General features: G+C 42.3%; 1 protein-coding gene across 3 annotated transcripts in view; it reads right to left on the bottom strand.

The window, feature by feature from the left end:
- The window catches only part of KIF21B (kinesin family member 21B), a 1,294,294-nt gene that overhangs the window by 359,360 nt on the left and 914,517 nt on the right, over nucleotides 1–20,417 (bottom strand). For all 3 annotated transcript variants that reach the window (XM_085643177.1, XM_085643182.1, XM_085643184.1), the window contains 3 exons: nucleotides 19,039–19,096; nucleotides 7,336–7,541; nucleotides 6,621–6,695 (listed from right to left, as the gene is read on the bottom strand). In XM_085643177.1, coding sequence (XP_085499303.1) covers nucleotides 6,621–6,695; nucleotides 7,336–7,541; nucleotides 19,039–19,096 — 339 coding nt within the window. The remainder of the gene's footprint in view (nucleotides 1–6,620; nucleotides 6,696–7,335; nucleotides 7,542–19,038; nucleotides 19,097–20,417) is intronic.

Genomic DNA, 20,417 nt, shown 5'->3' with positions numbered 1-20,417 from the left:
TCTGAGTGCCTTGGTTTGCGGTGCAACTTTGGAGCTGGATATATATATATATATATATATATATATATATATATATATAGATATATATAGATATATATATATAAAAAATATATATATATTATATATGGCCAAATCTCAACTCAAAATAAATAACTCCAGTCTGTTTTAGATAAATACCTATTCAGCCATTCAGGTGTCTCAAGAGAACTGCCAAAATGCCCTCCAAAACAAAAGTGTGTGAGGTAACATAATAAACACACCAACACACATTCACTCACACACAGACACACCGTCTCTCTGAACTCAAAATTATTTTGCAATCTATTAACATTAACATGTGATGAACAAATAATGAATTTTGCAGGGCATACATATTCAGTTTCATAGACCACAAATAGTTGATTGAAAATTATCAATTTATCAATGTAAAAATAAGCACGTTTTCATAGTGCCATAGTTGCCAATTCCAGTGCATAAATATTGGTGTTGGTTTCACATTGCTCCAATATACAATTTTCAGGGTAGAACTATTCATTTATAAAATCTAAAGATGTCCAGTTTTGCAGTTCGTGGATTGCTAATTGACATTCAGTTTCACAGTGCACAAATATTCTAAAGAGCTCAAATATCGAATTTTAACAGTGCAGATTAAAGTAATAAGCAATTTAGCTGTGTTCAAACCAGTGCCCAAATAGACTATTTTACGATATTACATTTAATTGCACAGCACATAGGAAGCAAAACACCTATAAACCAGTATGACAATTTACACTTCATACTCAAGAAAGCATTTAACAATGAAGAAACAACACAAATATTCAAGATTCAGCAAAAGTGGGTAAATACAACATGATTATAAGCCCGAAGTTTCTGACAAAAGAAACAAAGATGTTCACTTTGTTTCCTAACAAATGCCCATCATCTTTCCGTTGCACTCTTTCCACCTACTCTACCCACCCAAGCGCACCCTGCAACAAGCATTGGCATAGCCAATAGGTCTTGCCTTTGGGACCTTATAAGTGTTTAGTTATCCAGCACAATATCCTTGGTGCAACAACATTAACTGATGCATGGCTAAACACTTATAAGGTCCCAAAGGTGAGACCTATTGGCTATGCCAATACTTGTTTGTGTTATAGTTACAATGTCTTCCATATTGCTGTGTAAAGTACCTAATTTGAGCCCAATTAGATTTGCATGGCACTATCAAAATGACTACCTAGTTTATAGCGGCTGCACCAGTTCAGGTTAGCGTGAGAGCCATAGCCCCAGCCTGCTGTAATCTCTGGCACCTGAACTGTGGGCACTGATGAGAAATCTGGTTGTTTCCAGCAAACTGTATGTCTCAGATAATTTCTTCATAAACCAAAACTGAAAACACCCATATTGACTGTACATTTCTATGGGCCCTGGGCCCAGTGATGTCATCATTTTATGAAAAAGTTCCCTTTCTTCGCTATTCACTAAAACAGTCAAAGAAAATATGACATTTTCAAAGCAAGTGCCACAGTTAAATATGAGCAAGTTAATAAACCCCTAGGAAATAAAAACAGACTTTGTTTAAAGGTGAGTATTCACGTATTTTCCATCACGTACATACCCGAGCTTATTTTTCTCTGCATACTTTTTCGAAATGCAGATTTTTTGTTTGAAAGTAATAAAATAAAATAAAAAACTGAGACCGAAGGCACCCATAAAGGTCACAGACGTTCATTCAGTGCCATGGTTGGGTTAGAGGGGAGTGGGAGCATTGGGGCAAAGAGTGTTTGGGAGATCTGAGACAAGGATTGCATCAGCTATTTACAGAGGGGCTCCCACAGTTAAACAGGGAACCCGTGAACCCGAAAAGTGCTAAAGAACGGTAGTCCCCATCCACAAGCCTACACAATAAACCTGGAACAATGAATAAAGGAACAGAAACAAATAATTGAGGATGGGGTACATATGCAAACATTATTTCTTTAAACACCAATGTGCATTGAAACACAACCAAAACTACAGTGGTGCGTCTGTGAGATTTATCCCACCGCCCGTCACCTTCCTCCCCTCACAAAGGGCGGCGGACACAGGCAGATTTCCCTTCATTGAGTGGGCTCGCACTGTACCTTTTCTGTGTGTCAACGAAACCAGAGGGAGATATGTGTTGTTGTATTAACAAACAACTTCTAAATAAATAAATGGCTTAACGGCCAGAGAGGACAATTTTGAAGCTGGTGAATCAGGTTCAAGTCTTGTCAGTGGCTCAAGCATCCTGTGATTCTGGGTAAATCACTTATTCTCCCCGTGCCTAAATATGAATGTGTCTGTCTATAATGTAACTGGTGCTCATGTAAAGCGCTTTGATACCTTCGGGTTGAGTTTGTGCTATATAAAACTACAAATACAAAAAAACACAACACATACCTGCCGTGAAGGAATAAGGACTTTGCAGTGCAGCTATGAGCTTAGCAATGCGAAAGAGATGTTCTTGTCGCAAGACCTTCCAACTGGAAGAATGTGCGATTCATAATAGGCGCGAATGAACCACAATAACTTTTGTGTGACTTGGACCCGATATATATTCTAAGTCTCTACAGACTCAATGGAAAGCTCGATCTAAAAAGAACATGTGGTGCAACATGTCCGTTCAAGGCCAGCAGTGACTAGAACCCAAACAGAGTTGTTGTCCACATAGAGCAGGTGTTAAAATATTTCTGTATCAAGAGTGCCACTAACAGGAAATCAAAACAAGGGGAGGGGATGGTGAATCATCGGTGCTGCGTGGGATGCAGGGGAGAAAAGAGCCCTACAAGTAGGAGGAGGCAGCTGCAGCCCGAGGAAAGTGAGTGAGGAGCAGTACAAAGGGAGCCGGCGAGAGCAGGGGGAGGAGAGCGAGCATCATCATCAAAGAACAGGAAAGGACGAGACACACACAGCGTTTTCCTTGCGGGAGCGAGCAGCGGCGCCATCTGTTTCAAAAGCGCGAGCAAGATAATTTAAAACAGATGGCACCACTGCTTGCTCCCGCAAGGGAAACACCAAACGTGCACAAGTGCCAATACAGAACAGTGCAAAACATGCATGAGTTTGCCAAAGTCCTGAGCTATTCCAAAAGGTCCCCTCCTAAGCAGCGCTTGCGCGCTGCGTAGGTCAGACCTAAAAATTATATAAGATTAAATTAAGATCAGGTCAAATATGCTGCAGCACACCAGTAGGGTGGTGAGAAAATGAAAACTAATTTATATACAAAAACATGTGGCTTTGTTGGGATGTGAATAGCCCCATGCTTGGTATACAGGCATCTACTCCTGCACTGAGTACCCGAGTGCATATGAAACTGGTATCCTGATTTCTGCTTTGGTACACCCAGCATGCAAATTTAGCGTGTGCACTGAGGTTAAGGTTTGTCCATGGCAAAGCCAACCTCCAGATCCTGTTCTGTGCCATAGCAGGGTGCAGCAAGCATACCCTTTTTAGCAATATGGGACTAGTGTCCATGTCTTAGGGTTGGTGACATACAGTGGTGGTAGTGGTAGCGTACAGAGTTTTAAGGATTTATAGTTCTAGACAGAGCCTTTTTTCTCTGGCTCAGAGGAGTGCAGCCTACACACTCACTAATGTAAAGTTTGGCTGGGTTGTGATAACCCAACTCTTGAGCTGATATATTATGTGTGTGTCAAGTGCATGAGTGTGTATGGTTGATGTAAACAGTGGATCAATTTTGAATGAACCCTGGTTTAACATGGCACAAGATGGAGGGTGAGTGCAGCTTTCCCAGATGGTCGAAGTGTATGGCTTGCGTTCCTATCACATGAGGGTGGTGACATGACCTACCCGTAGAAATTCTATGAGTAAGTTGTAGTAAGGGATTTCTGTTTAGCTTTCCTGGGCACTGCCATTTAGAGGATGGTAAGTCAGCAGTTTCTGTTGTTAAATGTGGGGAAGTTTCTTGCTAAGTCCTACTATTTTGTCTGCCCAAGCTTATCACTTCAGGAAGGCCGATGAAAGCCCTCAGCAGATATCTCCTACTTCATTTTGACCTTGTTTTTGATAATCCTCATTGGAGCCAGCATCATCACTACCTTATGTGACTGCAATCACCCTGCACAAAGACTGCCTACACTACAGAGAAGAAATAACAATAGAAGAGAACCACCCTAAACCAGTTCCACAATCTTCAACAGTATATCAACATCCCGTCTGGAGAAAGAGTATAAAAGTGAAATCCAAGCCAACCCACTTAGTTCCAGTTCCAGTTTCAAGTTCATGTTAACCAAGCAAGGGAGTGCTCAGCAGGATCCTCAAAGATCTGCTGTGTGCCTAGGGCCAGCGTTAGCATGTCAATCAGTCACCCAAAAGGGAAGGGACATCACTTAAAGTCTGAACAACTTGCTAAATATCTTTTGGGTCTGCCTAGGACGTAGAGGCCTGCATGCCTGCTTAGACAGTGCTTGGACCTGCAAGAGGTGAGACTGCCCATCAGCTGAAGTGCAGCCATATTCCTGTTGCCAAGAATACCCAGAAGAAGCAGACTTGTGAGCCAGAGTGCACCTAATTCCAATCAGAGCTGAGAGAGGATCTCCACCAGCTTCTCCGTGAGCTTCATTTGTTGAACTACTTGAAACATTAACTTTCATAAACAGTACTGTCCAGCATCTCCACTCTGAACTGAGGTGTTTACCTGCTGCCACATCAAGCTGAGTGTCCAGATGCCATCACAGCTTCTGCCTAAGACCTACCTGACGGGTAGGAGGCCACAGCTGCAAAAGAGTGATGACCACTGAACCTAGCCTGTGGACCGAGATCTCTGCCATTACAGGACAGGCCTGCCTTCCACCACTGCCATGCTGTGTGTCCAGACATTATCACCACTGCAGCAGAGGACCTCCCTGATGGTCTGGCGGCCACAACGGTCATCTAGGGCCCATTGTTGATGCTACGCTGCAGAGCCACAACTCTGACGTAAACCTTCTGCCTCTGCCTGAGGACTCTGTCATGTCACTGTGAAGAGTGTGGGACACCTGCCACAATGCTAAGCAGTACTTCATCAGGCAGGTGTCTGATGGATTGAGATTGTATCTTACCTTAGTACTGTGTAATTCAATTGGACCAGTGTGCAGCCAGAATCTTTAGTAAAATATTAAACTAAGCAGAGTTATGGCTCCCCAAATTGGGCAATTGATCCCATCTGAGGCAATTCTTGTCTGAGATTCCCCCCATCGCTAAATGTCTAGTATCAACAGGTATGCGCTACAGCCATTGTGGGATAGACTGCATTAGGGCTGGGATCGTCACCCATGATCAGAATTCCAGGCAGATGTGGACACTGTATGCAATGGTTACAGCCCATAGTCATTTGAAGAACTCTGTAACTAGTGTGTAGTATTACGTTTTGTTCTTTTATTATTGTGCTTCTTATTTGACAACAAAAGCACTGGGCGGGGCCGCATCTTATTGCGTCTGGTGGTTGATTTTTTTAGTCTTTCTTATGACCCCTTACACTGCTCGCCCTTACTACCCTTAACACCAAGTGCACAAAGGGAGCACTTGACCCATTTTGGAGAGACATATTAGGACGCCATTGCCAAATGACCTCAACCACCACCATTGTTGCCCAGTAGCCTCTATCTGCCCTCAAGCCCAATCAACAGAGTCCGACAGTATAACAAAAAACTGATGTTTTAAAAATGTAAATTAAATTATGTGAATATTATCCAAAAGGATATATTCGATGACCATAAGGGTCTTTTATGCAAAAAACAAAAAAAGAGATTAAAAGTTGTAATGCACATTTGTGTCAAAATTTGGCATGTGGATATTCCAACCAGGCTATCAATGATTATTATTATTTAGTAATATGCTTTACACAGAATCACCTACAGATCTCTTTTTTTTACTTAAATGCTGAACTGGAGCAGCGAACGTGAGGGCCGGTGAGGATTACCCCTGTAGAGGTGACAGGGCGATGCAACTTCACACAACGTTTACCTCAGTCCAGCCTTGCTAACCAGAGGACATTTAGCGCAGTATGCATTTCTGCATTTCTACATAGCACTGAAGCTATATGCAGCTACTATTTCCTCAAATGTATTACGTTACAACGCATACATTTACAACACATGCCTTTACAACGCAGTTTTTACATCGCAGCATCCTTTACAACGCATTCTTTTACATTGCATGCCATTACATCGCATTTTGAGAAACCACCTTTACAACGCATTCCATTACATCGCATACCATTACAACGCATACCATTACAAACCATACCATTACATCGCATTTAAGGTAAGTGTTGGATAGTGTAGGTGTAATAATTACTATTCTAACTACAGTGAGTTAAACAGTAGGGTAAGTGTTGGATAGTGTAGGGATAAAAATTACTATTCTAACTCCACTGAGTGCAACAGTAGGGTAAGTGTCAGATAGTGTAAGGGTACTATGCGTTGTAATGGTATGCGTTGTATTGACTTGCGATGTAATGCCTGCGTTGTAGTGACATGCATTGTAATGACATGTGTTGTAGTGACATGAGATGTAATGGCTGCGTTGTAATGACATGCGATGTAAAGGACGTTGTGATGTAATGACTGCATTGTAAAGGTTGTTTCCCATTTCCTCACATGTTTTTTTGAACCTACCTGGAAGGTTGTCCTCGGTCATAGGATTTTCTCCGGGTCAATGGTGACGTGTCAGCTCCTCTGGACTGCCTGGGGCTGAGACAAAAGACATGTAACCTGTTAAATCTCTGAGTTGGGATTTAAAATGGTTGCGGGAGGCTCAGTGTTGGGTGGCATGTGGTGGAGGGAAGGTTAGTTAATTTAGTAGTAGGTACATTAATAAGGGTATTAGACTTGGGGGTATGATGGGCAGGAACAGTAACAGACTGGAGAAAGGACTGTGAAAGTGAGGGAGGAAATATGTACAGATGATAAGGATAAAGGGAATAGGATAGACTAGCGCTAGCTGGGAATGAAAATTCGGGCAAGAAAGGAAAAGGGCTTAATAATTTTGCAAAGAATATAGGTGGTTGAAGGATTTTGGGTGGTAGAATACTTTGGGGTATCAGGGAGAAAATGGATTGCCTTAAGGGTTTTGATAAATGGATGTTTCATATGCTGTTACTAGGAGGATGAAGGAATGAATGGTTTGGGGTTTGAAGTGAGCGAGAGTTACACCACAAGATTAAAGCTGAGAGTGGGATATGTTTGCAATATCAAGAACATATTTTTAGGGTAAGAATGGAATAGGATTTTGGGATATGAAACTCTGTTTTTAAAAGTATAACCAGTATATGGTTTTGGAGAAAGAGTAACAGGTTTGAATACAAAACGTTCACAAGGATGAGACACTTACAAGGTGTTGCCCCGGACTGGCAAACTAATCGTCCTTGACACCTTATCTTTGTAATATGAGTCCCGCACTGAGAAGCCGATCCCATTCTCATTGATCTCTGTCAGCGAGGCAAGTGACTTGGCTATGTTACGCGTGGATACATCTAGTGTTGGTCCCAGGAACTCAGCAGAAACAGCCTTCATCTGGCCTGAGAGCCGCGGCTCTCCCTAGGTGTGGTACAGAGGCATAAAGGTTTGAGTATGGCCTATATTATCATCCATCTTAGAAGCACAAAGTGATAGGTAGATCTGCTAAATTATAATCAGGGACACTGGGATTATGAAATTCTACAATTGCTGAGTTGTAATGCATGGACTTTCTGAACTGGCACTTTATACATCACCTGTTGAATAATTTTCAGTTTCAACAAAAAGATTTACTGAAGAAACACGGAACACATAGTGCAACACTACGGCAGACAATATGCAAATATTAGCTGGTCAACAACCAGCTGTTAATTGCTGAATTCAAATATTAAACAGGTAATAAAGAACTAAAGAGGTGAGTACTTTGGCCAAATACTGATGGACTAGAATGGGCATTTGTCTACATTATGAAACTAATCCCTGCAAACTTAGAATTTACACAGACATGTTGGAAACTATGTTTCTAGTCAGCAAAATAAGTTGTTCTAATTATGTTGAATTATTTCATTATTACTGAAATGTCATACTACACTACAGATACTGTGCTAAAAGCAGCTATTATACTAAAAGGGCAATTTGGAAATTGCCACAATTGGGTGCAATGGTGATTTGTTGTTTGTATTTTTATACTATAAAAAAAATGGTTAAAATTCAGTGTTTGCAACTGAAGTACTGTTAGCTATGCATTCCCTTACAGGTTAATGATACCTGTAAGGTGTCAGGCTCTGTGCTCTTCTGGATCGCTCGGGAGCAGAATGTTCCCAACGCCCCTTCCCAGCTCTCTGGGCCCCTCGCTGATTTTACGAGTAAGCCCAAGTGAACCGGTGGGGGGAAAGGGGAATTGGACAGAGAAGAGACAGTCACTACGTCTTTTTCTTTCTTGAGTGTTGTCGCTCTTCCTATCTTCCACTGCTGTGATTGAAGTGGATGTACTGTGAGGGAAAAAATAATATTTAATTGAGTGCTCTACTCTACACTCTATTCTACTATGCCCTAAGTGACCTTTCTTAGGTTATACCCACCCTGACTTTAGTGACCGATGCTCCTCTTCTGTTGTGTGGTGGTGGTGTCGCCTTGTGGTGTAGCTTTTCTGCAATAACAAATGATCTCTCTTAATTATCCTACTCTCTCCTTCTACTAAACTTTTATTTCCTGGCTTCTACTGGCTCGCTTACCCTAGATACCACTGATGGCGCCTTTAACTGGATTCTGATTGGTGAGTACTTCTTCTTCTTCTACTTAATGTGTACTGCTACCATGTTTCTTTTCTTTACTTCCTCCTCGTGTTTTTGCTCCTATATCTGCTCAACTGGAAGGATTCCTAGGAGGCTTCTTGGGAGTCTTTTATCGCTACCATCGGGGAAGACCTGCCCCACTAAGTTGATTCTGCGCACTGTTCTATTTATACACTACCCTGAGGTAATAACAGTTCAAAGGCAATTCACTGTGGGTTGTAATTCGGGTTCCTTCTCTGACTACTGACTGGATTTTAACTGAGGAACATAAGTACTATTATTCTCATTGTCACTAAAATTCTCCTCACAAACTTCGTTTCAGAAATGGTACTGGTACTTATGACATATTATTCTAGGATAAACGAGATAAAACATGAGCTTGTCTTCTTTCACTTAAGTTCGTTTTGTAGGCAAGTAACTCTCACTATTATACTCCGAGGGGAGTTACGGAACAGTCTTACTTAGTGCTCTGAAAACTTGGACTTGTTTTCCTCTCAAAACTCGACGATAAATTCTCTTCTCAGACGCGTGGCACAAACTACGACTCTCTCTCCTCACGACTCCGGTGAAATGCGCCTCTCCACCGGGCTGACACCTGGATCCTACTGATTGACCTGGAACGCTAGAGCGCTAACCTGCTGCTCACGCGTTCCAACAGCGGCGGCCATCTTAGATTCCAGTCTTACTCCTTTTAGCTTGGGGATCACTGTAGCGCCTGATCTGCTGGTCCTGACAGTACCCCCTCTCAAAGGGCGTCCTCCCACCCTGGGCTTATTAGGAAATCTCCTGTGAAATTCCCTAATTAAACGAGGAGCATGGATGTTTGAAGAAACTTCCCACGCTCTTTCTTCAGGCCCATAACCTTTCCAATCCAATAAATAGTACATTTGGCCTTTTCGTATCTTGGAATCCAAAACTCGCTGTACCTCAAATTCGTCCCCTAATTCAGTTTGGATTGGTTTTGGGGGTATTTTGACTCGTAGATCTCTTGAAACCTTTTTCAATAAAGAGACATGAAAAACTGGATGCACCCGCAATCCTTTGGGTAACTTCAACTGATAGTTTACAGTACTTAGTTTTTTCTCAATCTCATATGGCCCTACAAATCTGGGTTGAAACTTCCTAACCCCCTTGAGCCTAAGATTTTTTGTGTTTAGCCAAACCTTCTCTCCAACTAGTAAGTCTGGTTCCTTCCTTCTTCTTTTATCAGAATAGAATTTGTAAGTCGCCTTTGCCTTGGTTAAATTGTCTGTGGCTAGTGAATGCACTCTCGTCATGTGATCAACCAAATTTGTTACTGCTGGAACATCTACCTCTTGAAAATCTACAGCTTGATGGGGATGTCTTCCTGTGTTTAAATAAAAGGGGGAAAAACCTGTGGACATGTTTTTTGCATTATTGTGGGCAAACTCCGCTGCCCACAGATAATCCGGCCAGTCTCCTTCCTGTTCTAACAAGCATAGTCTTAGGTACTGCTCTAACTCTTGGTTTGTGCGCTCCGTTTGGCCATCTGTCTCTGGGTGATAACTAGTCGTGTATCTAGAATCAATACTTAATTTTTTAGTGAAGGCCTTCCAGAAATGGGATAACAATTGGGATCCCCTATCGGATATCACCACCCTGGGTATGCCATGGGCTCGAACTATGTGTTGACTAAAGGCATGCGCCAGAATTGCTGCCGTGGGTACTCCCTTCAATGGTACAAAATGTGCCATCTTAGTAAATGCGTCTACACACACCAAAATAGTATCATAACCCTTACTGGATGGTAAATCTACTATTAAATCCAAGGTTATCGTGTGCCATGGGTGTGGTGGTGTAGGCAAAGGTTGTAGTAACCCCTGCGGAGCTTGTCTTTCCGGCTTTCCCCTAGCGCAAATGTCACAAGTGGCCACATATTGTCGCACATCCTTTGCCAAACTGGGCCACCAAAAACGTTGCCTCACTAGATCTTCGGTCTTAGTTATTCCTTTATGGCCTGCCAACAGATCATCGTGACTTTCCTTCAAGGCCTGTTGCTGCATTTCTGTTATCGGCAAGTAAAGGACCCCATGATGATATGGTAAACCTTCCCGAACCTCTCGACCTGAATCTTCTCTCACCCATTCTTCCAATTCCTCTTTGGTCATAGAGAATTGCTTCTTCTTGTCCTGTGATTCTCGCAAAACTGCTCCAATTATTTTCTCTGAAGGGATGATAGTCTGGACCTTGACCTCCTCCATGACTTCTTCAGTTCCTCTCCTAGATAGGGCATCCGCCTTACCATTCTGAGCCCCTGGACGATAAGTGATTATAAAGTCATAGTCCGCAAAATATAACGACCATCTTAACTGTCTTGGTGTCAAGGTTCTCGCAGACTTCAAGAATTTCAGATTTCGATGATCTGTGTAGACGGTTACCACGTGTCTAGCCCCCATTAGGTAGTGTCTCCAGTCCTTGAAGGCATCCTTAATTGCCAACAACTCCTTCTCAGTGATGGTATAATTAATTTCTGGTGCCGTCAACTTCCTCGAACGATAGGCCACTGGGTGCAGTTGACCAGTTGATTTGTGTCTCTGTGATAGCACTCCTCCTAAGGCCCAATTGGAGGCATCTGTCTCTACAAAAAATGGCTCTGATGGATCTGGATGCAATAGAATTGGGGCGGTAGTAAAATCTCTTTTTAACTGTTTGAATGACTCTTCTGCCTCCTCTGACCACACAAATTTGACGCCTTTCCTCAGCAGCCTTGTCATTGGAATTAACTTGAGAGAAATTTTGAATGAACCTCCTGTAAAAATTGGCAAATCCGATAAAACTTTGGATTTCCTTCACGGATTTCGGAGATTCCCACTCCAGAACGGCCTTGATTTTACTCTCGTCCATAGTCACCCCACTGGGGGCGAGCACAAAACCCAAGAATTCCACGGACGATACACCAAAGGCACATTTTTCCAGTTTGACATAAAGACGGTGCTCTCGCAGTTTCCGCAACACCTTCTTGACATGCTCTTCATGTTCTTCCACATTGCTCGAATAAATGAGTATGTCATCTATATACACCAATGCATGCCGATCGATAAACTCCTTCAAAACATCATTGATGAAATGCTGAAAAGCTGCTGGGGCATTACATAGGCCATACGGCATTACTTGATATTCAAATAGGCCATGTTTTGTCCGAAATGCCGTCTTCCACTCGTCCCCTTCCCGAATTCGGACCAGGTGGTAGGCCCCTCTCAAGTCCAATTTTGTATACATTTTTGCTTCCTTCACCTGATCCAGTAATACAGAAATTAAGGGCAAGGGGTACCGATTCTTAACCGTTATTCTGTTTATTGCCCTGTAGTCAATGCAAGTTCTTAATTCCCCACTCTTTTTTGGAATAAAAAAAAGTGGCGACGACACGGGGGACTGCGACGGTCTTATAAAACCGTTCTCCAGATACTTGTGCAGATACTCCTTCAAGTGCTCATCCTCCTTCTCAGTTAGAGCATAGATTCTACTGCATGGAAGGTTGGATCCGGGTTCCAATTCTATCTTGCAATCGAAGTTTCGATGAGGAGGAAGTCTTTCCGCCTCCATTTCACTAAATACATCTTGGTACTCTGCATATTCTTCAGGTAGTTCTACGGTGTTGATCACACAGATTGTGGATTGTCCTTCGCTTAAAAGGAGGGCCTGAGTTTTTTCTTGATGTCCGGGACCTCCCAAATAACAGTGTTCCTTACAATACTCTGAGTTCAAGGACACCGTACGAACTCCCCAATCTATTGTGGGGTTGTGTTCGGTGAGCCATGGTAACCCCAGGATTAATTGGAACTGTGGAGCATCGATCAAATTGAATTGGAGATCTTCTCGATGACCTTCTTCAGATTCCAACTCCACGATTTCAGTATGACTCACTATGGGTCCAGATGAAAGATTCGTGCCATCTACTGCTCGAACTGCCTCACTTCTTTCCTTCTTGATGGCCCTCAATCCAATCTTTTCCGCGAATTTCAGGTCACAGAAATTGCCTGTTGCTCCCGAATCTAACATCACTGCGACTCGCCGTAATGTTTGTTCTCGGTAACGCAGCGTCATCATTAAGATTAAGTGCGGAGCTGCAGACTGCAAGGTATTCGCCAGGGTATGAGTATTTGGAGCTGTTTCTTCATCTGCAACCACCAGTCCAACTCCACTTACTGGTGGTGCAAGGCGTTTCCCGCCGGCTTCTGCTTGGGCTTCTTCTGGCAATCCCGAACAAAATGCCCAGATCCTCCACAATATAAACACTGCTTGTTCAGCCTCCTTCTTTCCTTCTCCTCCTTGGAAAGTGGACCTCGAATTGTCCCAATTTGCATGGGCTCTCCCCCACGGGCAACGTCACCTTCCTTACTGCCTTCTGTTCTCACCCGATCAAAACGAGGCACACTTGGACGATAATCTCGCCTCCTTTCTCCTCTTCTCTCTCCTTGACGGAAGTCAATTTCTAAAACTAGATCGATCAATGCGGATATCTCCGTGGGTCGATTGGGAACTTGTGCTAATGCGTCTTTCAACTCGTCCTTTAGGCCTCGATAAAACACAGCAGCTCTCTTGTTCTCAGGCCATTCCGTTTCTACCACCAACTTATTAAATTGAGCCAAGTAAGCTACTAGGTCTCTGCTTCCCTGTTTTATTTCCAATAGTTCATTGTCTGTGGCCTGGGATACTCTTCTTCTGTCAAAAATGCGAAGGAATTCCTTCTTGAATTCATCCAGATCATATAATAATGGAGCGTTACAGGTGACCAGAGGCATTGACCACGACGCCGCATCTCCGCTTAAGTACGACAATATGAAAGCCACTCTAGACTGCGCATCGGGAAATAATGCCGGACGACACAAAGTGTAACGTGCATTGGGTCAAAAATACCTGTGCCTTCTGGGGATCTCCACTAAAACGCTCTGGGGGCGCCAAGGGGATTACAGGTGACAAGGAATGAATTACTTGTGTCGTTACTTTAGGCTGAGTGCCTGAAGACTCATTGGCAGCTCCTTCTGAATTGACTGGGTACCTAAAACTTGGGTCCGAGGCTATGCCACTCATTTTTAAGTTTAAATCTGTGGTTTCCTTTCGCAATTCCCTATTCTCCTCTCTAACGGAAATTAACTCTCTTTGGATTCCTTCTAAAACCTCTCCTAATTTTTTCAAGTCCAAACCTTCAGCCATTCTGCTCAAGAGCGAATAAAAAACGTGGGCACTTCACTCTGTCAGGCTCTGTGCTCTTCTGGATCGCTCGGGAGCAGAATGTTCCCAACGCCCCTTCCCAGCTCTCTGGGCCCCTCGCTGATTTTACGAGTAAGCCCAAGTGAACCGGTGGGGGGAAAGGGGAATTGGACAGAGAAGAGACAGTCACTACGTCTTTTTCTTTCTTGAGTGTTGTCGCTCTTCCTATCTTCCACTGCTGTGATTGAAGTGGATGTACTGTGAGGGAAAAAATAATATTTAATTGAGTGCTCTACTCTACACTCTATTCTACTATGCCCTAAGTGACCTTTCTTAGGTTATACCCACCCTGACTTTAGTGACCGATGCTCCTCTTCTGTTGTGTGGTGGTGGTGTTGCCTTGTGGTGTAGCTTTTCTGCAATAACAAATGATCTCTCTTAATTATCCTACTCTCTCCTTCTACTAAACTTTTATTTCCTGGCTTCTACTGGCTCGCTTACCCTAGATACCACTGATGGCGCCTTTAACTGGATTCTGATTGGTGAGTACTTCTTCTTCTTCTACTTAATGTGTACTGCTACCATGTTTCTTTTCTTTACTTCCTCCTCGTGTTTTTGCTCCTATATCTGCTCAACTGGAAGGATTCCTAGGAGGCTTCTTGGGAGTCTTTTATCGCTACCATCGGGGAAGACCTGCCCCACTATGTTGATTCTGCGCACTGTTCTATTTATACACTACCCTGAGGTAATAACAGTTCAAAGGCAATTCACTGTGGGTTGTAATTCGGGTTCCTTCTCTGACTACTGACTGGATTTTAACTGAGGAACATAAGTACTATTATTCTCATTGTCACTAAAATTCTCCTCACAAACTTCGTTTCAGAAATGGTACTGGTACTTATGACATATTATTCTAGGATAAACGAGATAAAACATGAGCTTGTCTTCTTTCACTTAAGTTCGTTTTGTAGGCAAGTAACTCTCACTATTATACTCCGAGGGGAGTTACGGAACAGTCTTACTTAGTGCTCTGAAAACTTGGACTTGTTTTCCTCTCAAAACTCGACGATAAATTCTCTTCTCAGACGCGTGGCACAAACTACGACTCTCTCTCCTCACGACTCCGGTGAAGTGCGCCTCTCCACCGGGCTGACACCTGGATCCTACTGATTGACCTGGAACGCTAGAGCGCTAACCTGCTGCTCACGCGTTCCAACAGCGGCGGCCATCTTAGATTTCAGTCTTACTCCTTTTAGCTTGGGGATCACTGTAGCGCCTGATCTGCTGGTCCTGACATAAGGAAACGATTTAAGACTTGCTTATGTTTATTATTAAGATATTTAATTTTTAATTTATAGAGGTTTGGAGAAAGAGTTTTGAATAATCTGTGTCTTATTGTCTTTAGCCCTGATGAAGTTGGAGGCACAACACTATTACGACGAAACATGTATTGGCTAGAAGCTTGGTCGAAAGCGTGAAGACTGCTAATCAAAGACAGGACCAAATTATTCATCTGTGAATTATTATTCATTGTGTGCTCAAAAGCATTCTTTATAACCTATTAAAGGTTATTTGGTGGCTACCTTTCCTTTTGGAGCACCTAAGGTGTGATAAGATATTTGATTTCATTTTGTGATACTCAGCTAAAGTTGGTGTGAAATGAAATGAAAAAGATTTATATAGCGCTCTTAACCCAAGTATATCAAGGCACTGCATCAAAGAATTCTGAATCCCTATCAGAGAGAACCCACCCCAAAGAACAAAGGCAAGATGATACAGAACATGAAAAAACTAAAAAGAATACAAATGGACTATGAGACCCAAGAGAATAAGGCCTAGGATATAAAGAGCCAGGTTTTTAATTGTTATCAAAAAGAAACAAAAGGCTCAGTCTCAGCAATGTAACTTGGCAAGGTATTCCATAACTTGGCAGATGCCACAGAAAAGGAGCGTGCACCCAATCTTGCCTTTCCAAATTTGGGAACTATAACTTTCTTTCTGAAGGCTGACTTTAAGTGCCTGGTCGGCCTATACAGATAAACGGCAAACTTGATGGTCAATGATCCTTTGCCATGGAGAGCTAGGTATACTATACTAAGCGCCTTAAAGATTACACGCTTCCTAATTTGCAGTCAGTGCAACCTTCGAAGGCCTTCTTTCACTGGAAGATATTTCAGGGTGTAAAGAGTAAGACTCTGAGCTGCATTCTACACTGTCTGGCGGTTATTCAGAGAGTTACTGTTGATATTAAGGTACATAGCATTACAGTAATCGAACCACAAGTTGGTCAAAGCGATTACCACTGATTCACAAAGTTCCTCAGTAATAAAAAGGGAAAATCTTCCTGAGGGTGCGGATGATGAAAAAGCAACTGCTTGTTGTGCGATTTCCTTGTAGATTGAAATTAAGAGGTGTCCATTAGTACTCCAAGATTCTTAACTGATTCACCAGGGGTAGGGAGGGGCACACATGATTCCGGCCACCATAGCTCTAACCAGACCGACTGCACGAGAACCTAACCCTGCCTTCTTATAACTTTCCTTTAGATGATAGTCACAACCTACCTTCTCTGAAAACTGTTTATGGATTAATATTCTTGGTTTCAGTTGGAGATGTTGGTTATCCCCATTTTCTAACCACCTGAGGACACCACCAAAGGCTACATTGGTGGTTCAATATTACCGGCTAAGCTGCGAAGATAAAACTGAGTAGGATAACCACTAATGAGCTGCAAAAACTAATATTCCAATGAGGTAAGGGCAGATATCAGAGGATTGGTACATGTAAGTATTGATGGTAGTTAGGTGGCAAAAATACATAAGTCAAGCAATAGAAAAATGGGGTGACACATGAGAGAAGAAGACACAAAACTAAAACAGACAAGTAACGGAACATTCACAATGTCATACTGTAGCTTAGTGCCATCAGTCCAAGAATCCATAGCCAAGCCATGTTCTCTAACTAAACTAATCAGTGGAGAAAGCACAAGGTAAAAAGGGAACCAGATAAAAGAGGGCACTTGTGGGACATCACAGTATTCAGTCCAGAAAGCTGAAGTAAAATTCCCCATTTCCTCCCACTGCTGTTATTCAGTTAGGAAAGTTTTGATCATTGCAAAAGCGTTGGCCATTTTCAATCCACAAAGTCGGCAGCTCATACAAAAATTCACTATGGGAGGCAAAGAAGACGACCTTGATGGGTTTTACTTTAGAGAAAAGGAGGCAGAGAGGGCATATACCAGAAAATGGAAAATCAGAGGTGTCGAAAGAACTGGATAAATATATTGAGAGTGACAAAATCCATCTGGGCAACTAGTACGGCGAGGAAAGGGGCAACTTGTTCAAGGGTAAACATATATGCTGTGTCTGCCGTAGATTTTTAACTAAAGAGAGAAAATATTCTTTCTTTAAGAAGGAAAGACACCTGAGCTCTTTGAGCATAGTGTAGGGGCTGCTCCTGCCATTAAGGGATAATATTCCTTACACAATGTACTGGTAAGAAAGAAAATAATTTAGTTTAGTAGTAGACATGATTCTATTATCTGATATATTCTTTAGAAGCACTATCCCCTGCTTTACGGGGAGACAAAATATCCACTGCTCGCACCTTTGTGCAAGTTTTAGGAACAGTAAATACTTTCCAGAGTGTCTGTAGCCCTAGAACCAGAATCCCTGCTGTAACAGAAGGATGAAAAGAAATACCCCTCTGCTCAGGTTTGCAGCAGAGCCATACATCACTAAAGCAAGCAAGATAGAACAAGCTTGCATTTGCAAGCAAGTGGAACACCTTTGTATGTATCTGAACATTTCTCATTATAACTACTTACAGTGTACACTCCTTTCTTCAGTGACTGTGCAATGGATCCTACTCACACCTGGCCTCCCTGTGTGCGAGTACATTACATTGTAAAGAGCCCACTCTGCATTGCCTGACCTGAACAGAATGTACTTGACTCTACACCCAAAAAACGTTTGTTTTACCTGGTAAACTTTGTATAGGGGAATAAAATACAACTATAGTAAGTCTACATGAGTTGTAACCTTAAATATATCAGAATCAGGATTACTAGTCCATTGGGGATGAGGGCCTACATTTGCTCTGTGATCAGTTCATCCGAGCCTATAAATGATATATATGCAGAGTACACAGAGTTTCTATAAGCGAAGCAAAGGATAAGCATGTTGTGGGTATTCAGAGTAAGTGATCTGCACATGGTAGGCATGGATTGCACACCTGGCAGACACAGAGATCATAAATCATTTTTCAACCATGCTGTGCAAGTAACTTGCTGTGATTGTATGAATATTGAACACAGCAAGTGCATGCTTGCCTTGTACTGTGCTCCTGTGCAGAGGATAATGTGTTCGAATGTTATATGTTTGCTTGTTCGGCAGGAGAACAGTGTGTCTTATTCACCTATCTTTTGTGCCCATAGTTTATCTACAACATCTGGATCTTGAAGGTTTTGGTGCTTTTTAGAAGTGCACAGAGATGAATCTTTGCTATACTTATCTTCTGCGGCTGTTGCAGGTAAGAGTGGTAGGGCGAGCACGAGCTAAGTGTTTTTTTTCCTTTTTTTTCCCTCGTCAACGTTTTTCGACTTCACCCCTACCCTAACCACCCCCTGACCCCCACCCCACCACTCTTACCTGCACCAGACACGGCTGATACTTATGGTTTGCACTGTAATGCAGCCTGAATGGAGAACATGCAAAGTGCGCATAACTGTTTGGCCATCCCGAAAGGGCTGGCCATACAGTCATGAGCACAGAGGGAGTACAAACCACTTCTCGCCTGCCCTGCTCTGTAAGCAGAGCAGCCCGCCTGCAAAGCTGCTGCAGGAGGGAACCATAAAATGATAATAGCAACCAGTTATCATTTTATGTTTCCTTTATTTCACTGCTGCATTAGCGGAGGAGCCGCCACTGATGGTTTACATGGGAATCAGAAGGCACAAAAAAAATCTTATTTTGGGTATATCGATTAAGTCAGATTTTCCATGGTTTTAACACAGGCATTACGTAAATAATGAGTATTTCCAAGGGCATCCACACTCCTACATTTTGCAGCAGCTCTCACTCTCCCAGAATGACCCATACGTCAGTTCTTACCTTCCATTTGAAGTCGTCCTGACTGGTGGAGCCCTTCATGGCACAGGACTGTGAGAAGCTAAAAAGATGAAAGGATTTAACAAGTGAAACACCAAAACAATGAAAATATATCAAAACAATAGTCAATGCCTTAGCACTTCTGAATCAAACTTCTTCTGATACAAATGAAATGCCACACAGTGCACCACCATAATGATGATTGTTGGCCAAATAAGAACCACCAGTTCACTTGTAATGAGGGCCTCATTGTAGTCTGGCACAGGCAGCTTTGTTAATGCATTGTTTCTACATCAGCTCATTATCTAGTGATAAAGAAAACCAGCAGCTTCAATTCAATATTTGCTCCCTTCTTGTAGGTAATTTGAGTCTCAGAGACTGTGAGAAATAAATGATTTGTGTTCCTTCAAACTAACCCAATCCATGAGCCTGGCTCTTGAAATCAAGCAGTTTATCATCCAGATCTTTCAGAGGATCTGTAAGGACGCTAACGAAGGAATAATTTGGGCTTTTCCAACTCCTTTTGTAATGCAAAGGTCTCTGCATTTAAATGGTTATTCTTCCATCTAAATTCAATACATTCCAAAATATTTATGATTCTCTCTCAGGTAATGCTTTTTAAGCTACCACAGACACAGTACAACCGAGTGACTTTTCTGCATATACAAGAGTGTTCAAAGAAACTTTTTCTAAACAGATGATATTGTTTTACCTAAGTATTGAATAATTAGCATAAATTAAGATGTTCCCTGTGAAAAATCTTCAGAACTGCTTTCTGCTAGTGACTTGTTTCTGGGCTAAACCCCCTACTAAAGAGCTGAGCATCAGAGTGGATGCATTTGTCACACTTTGTACTTGGCATAACATTAACATCAATTGAAAATTCCTATATGAAGCTGTTACGCCACAAAGGAGCTTATCTGGTAGTTATTAACTCTGGCAGGAGGGTCAGCAAGATCAAAGGCATTTCTGTTGAACTTCCTAACACTGGGTTTAAAATGATGAGGTTCTTCTAAAAGTAGACACTCATTAAAGCCTTCTTCTTGTCTCATGTTACAAAGATGATTATGTTGAGTATAAGAAGGGCACTGCCAATGCTTAATTTAAGCCTGTGGGGTCCACCAGCACTAATTTTTGGCAGCCGGCATTTATGTTATCTCACCAGACATTGACTGACAGCAAAACCTTGAAAACACACAATAAGAAAGAAGGAGGAAGAGAAAGATGGAAAAAAGTCACAAAGGAAGAAGGCAGGAACCTGCAAGAGAGAGATAATGGGCCAGTAAGTGTCCATTGGTAGGTTAAATAGGCATAAGGTGGATTCAAGACTACGCAGCCTTGATAGACGGTGCACTGACATTTCAATCAATCAGGGATTTGTA

The sequence above is a fragment of the Triturus cristatus genome, chromosome 1_1 (genome assembly GCF_964204655.1).
Source record: "Triturus cristatus chromosome 1_1, aTriCri1.1, whole genome shotgun sequence".
In the NCBI taxonomy this organism is placed as follows: Eukaryota; Metazoa; Chordata; class Amphibia; order Caudata; family Salamandridae; genus Triturus; species Triturus cristatus.
The sequence above is the reverse complement of the archived record's forward strand: the minus strand, read 5'-3'. Positions and strand labels throughout refer to the sequence as shown.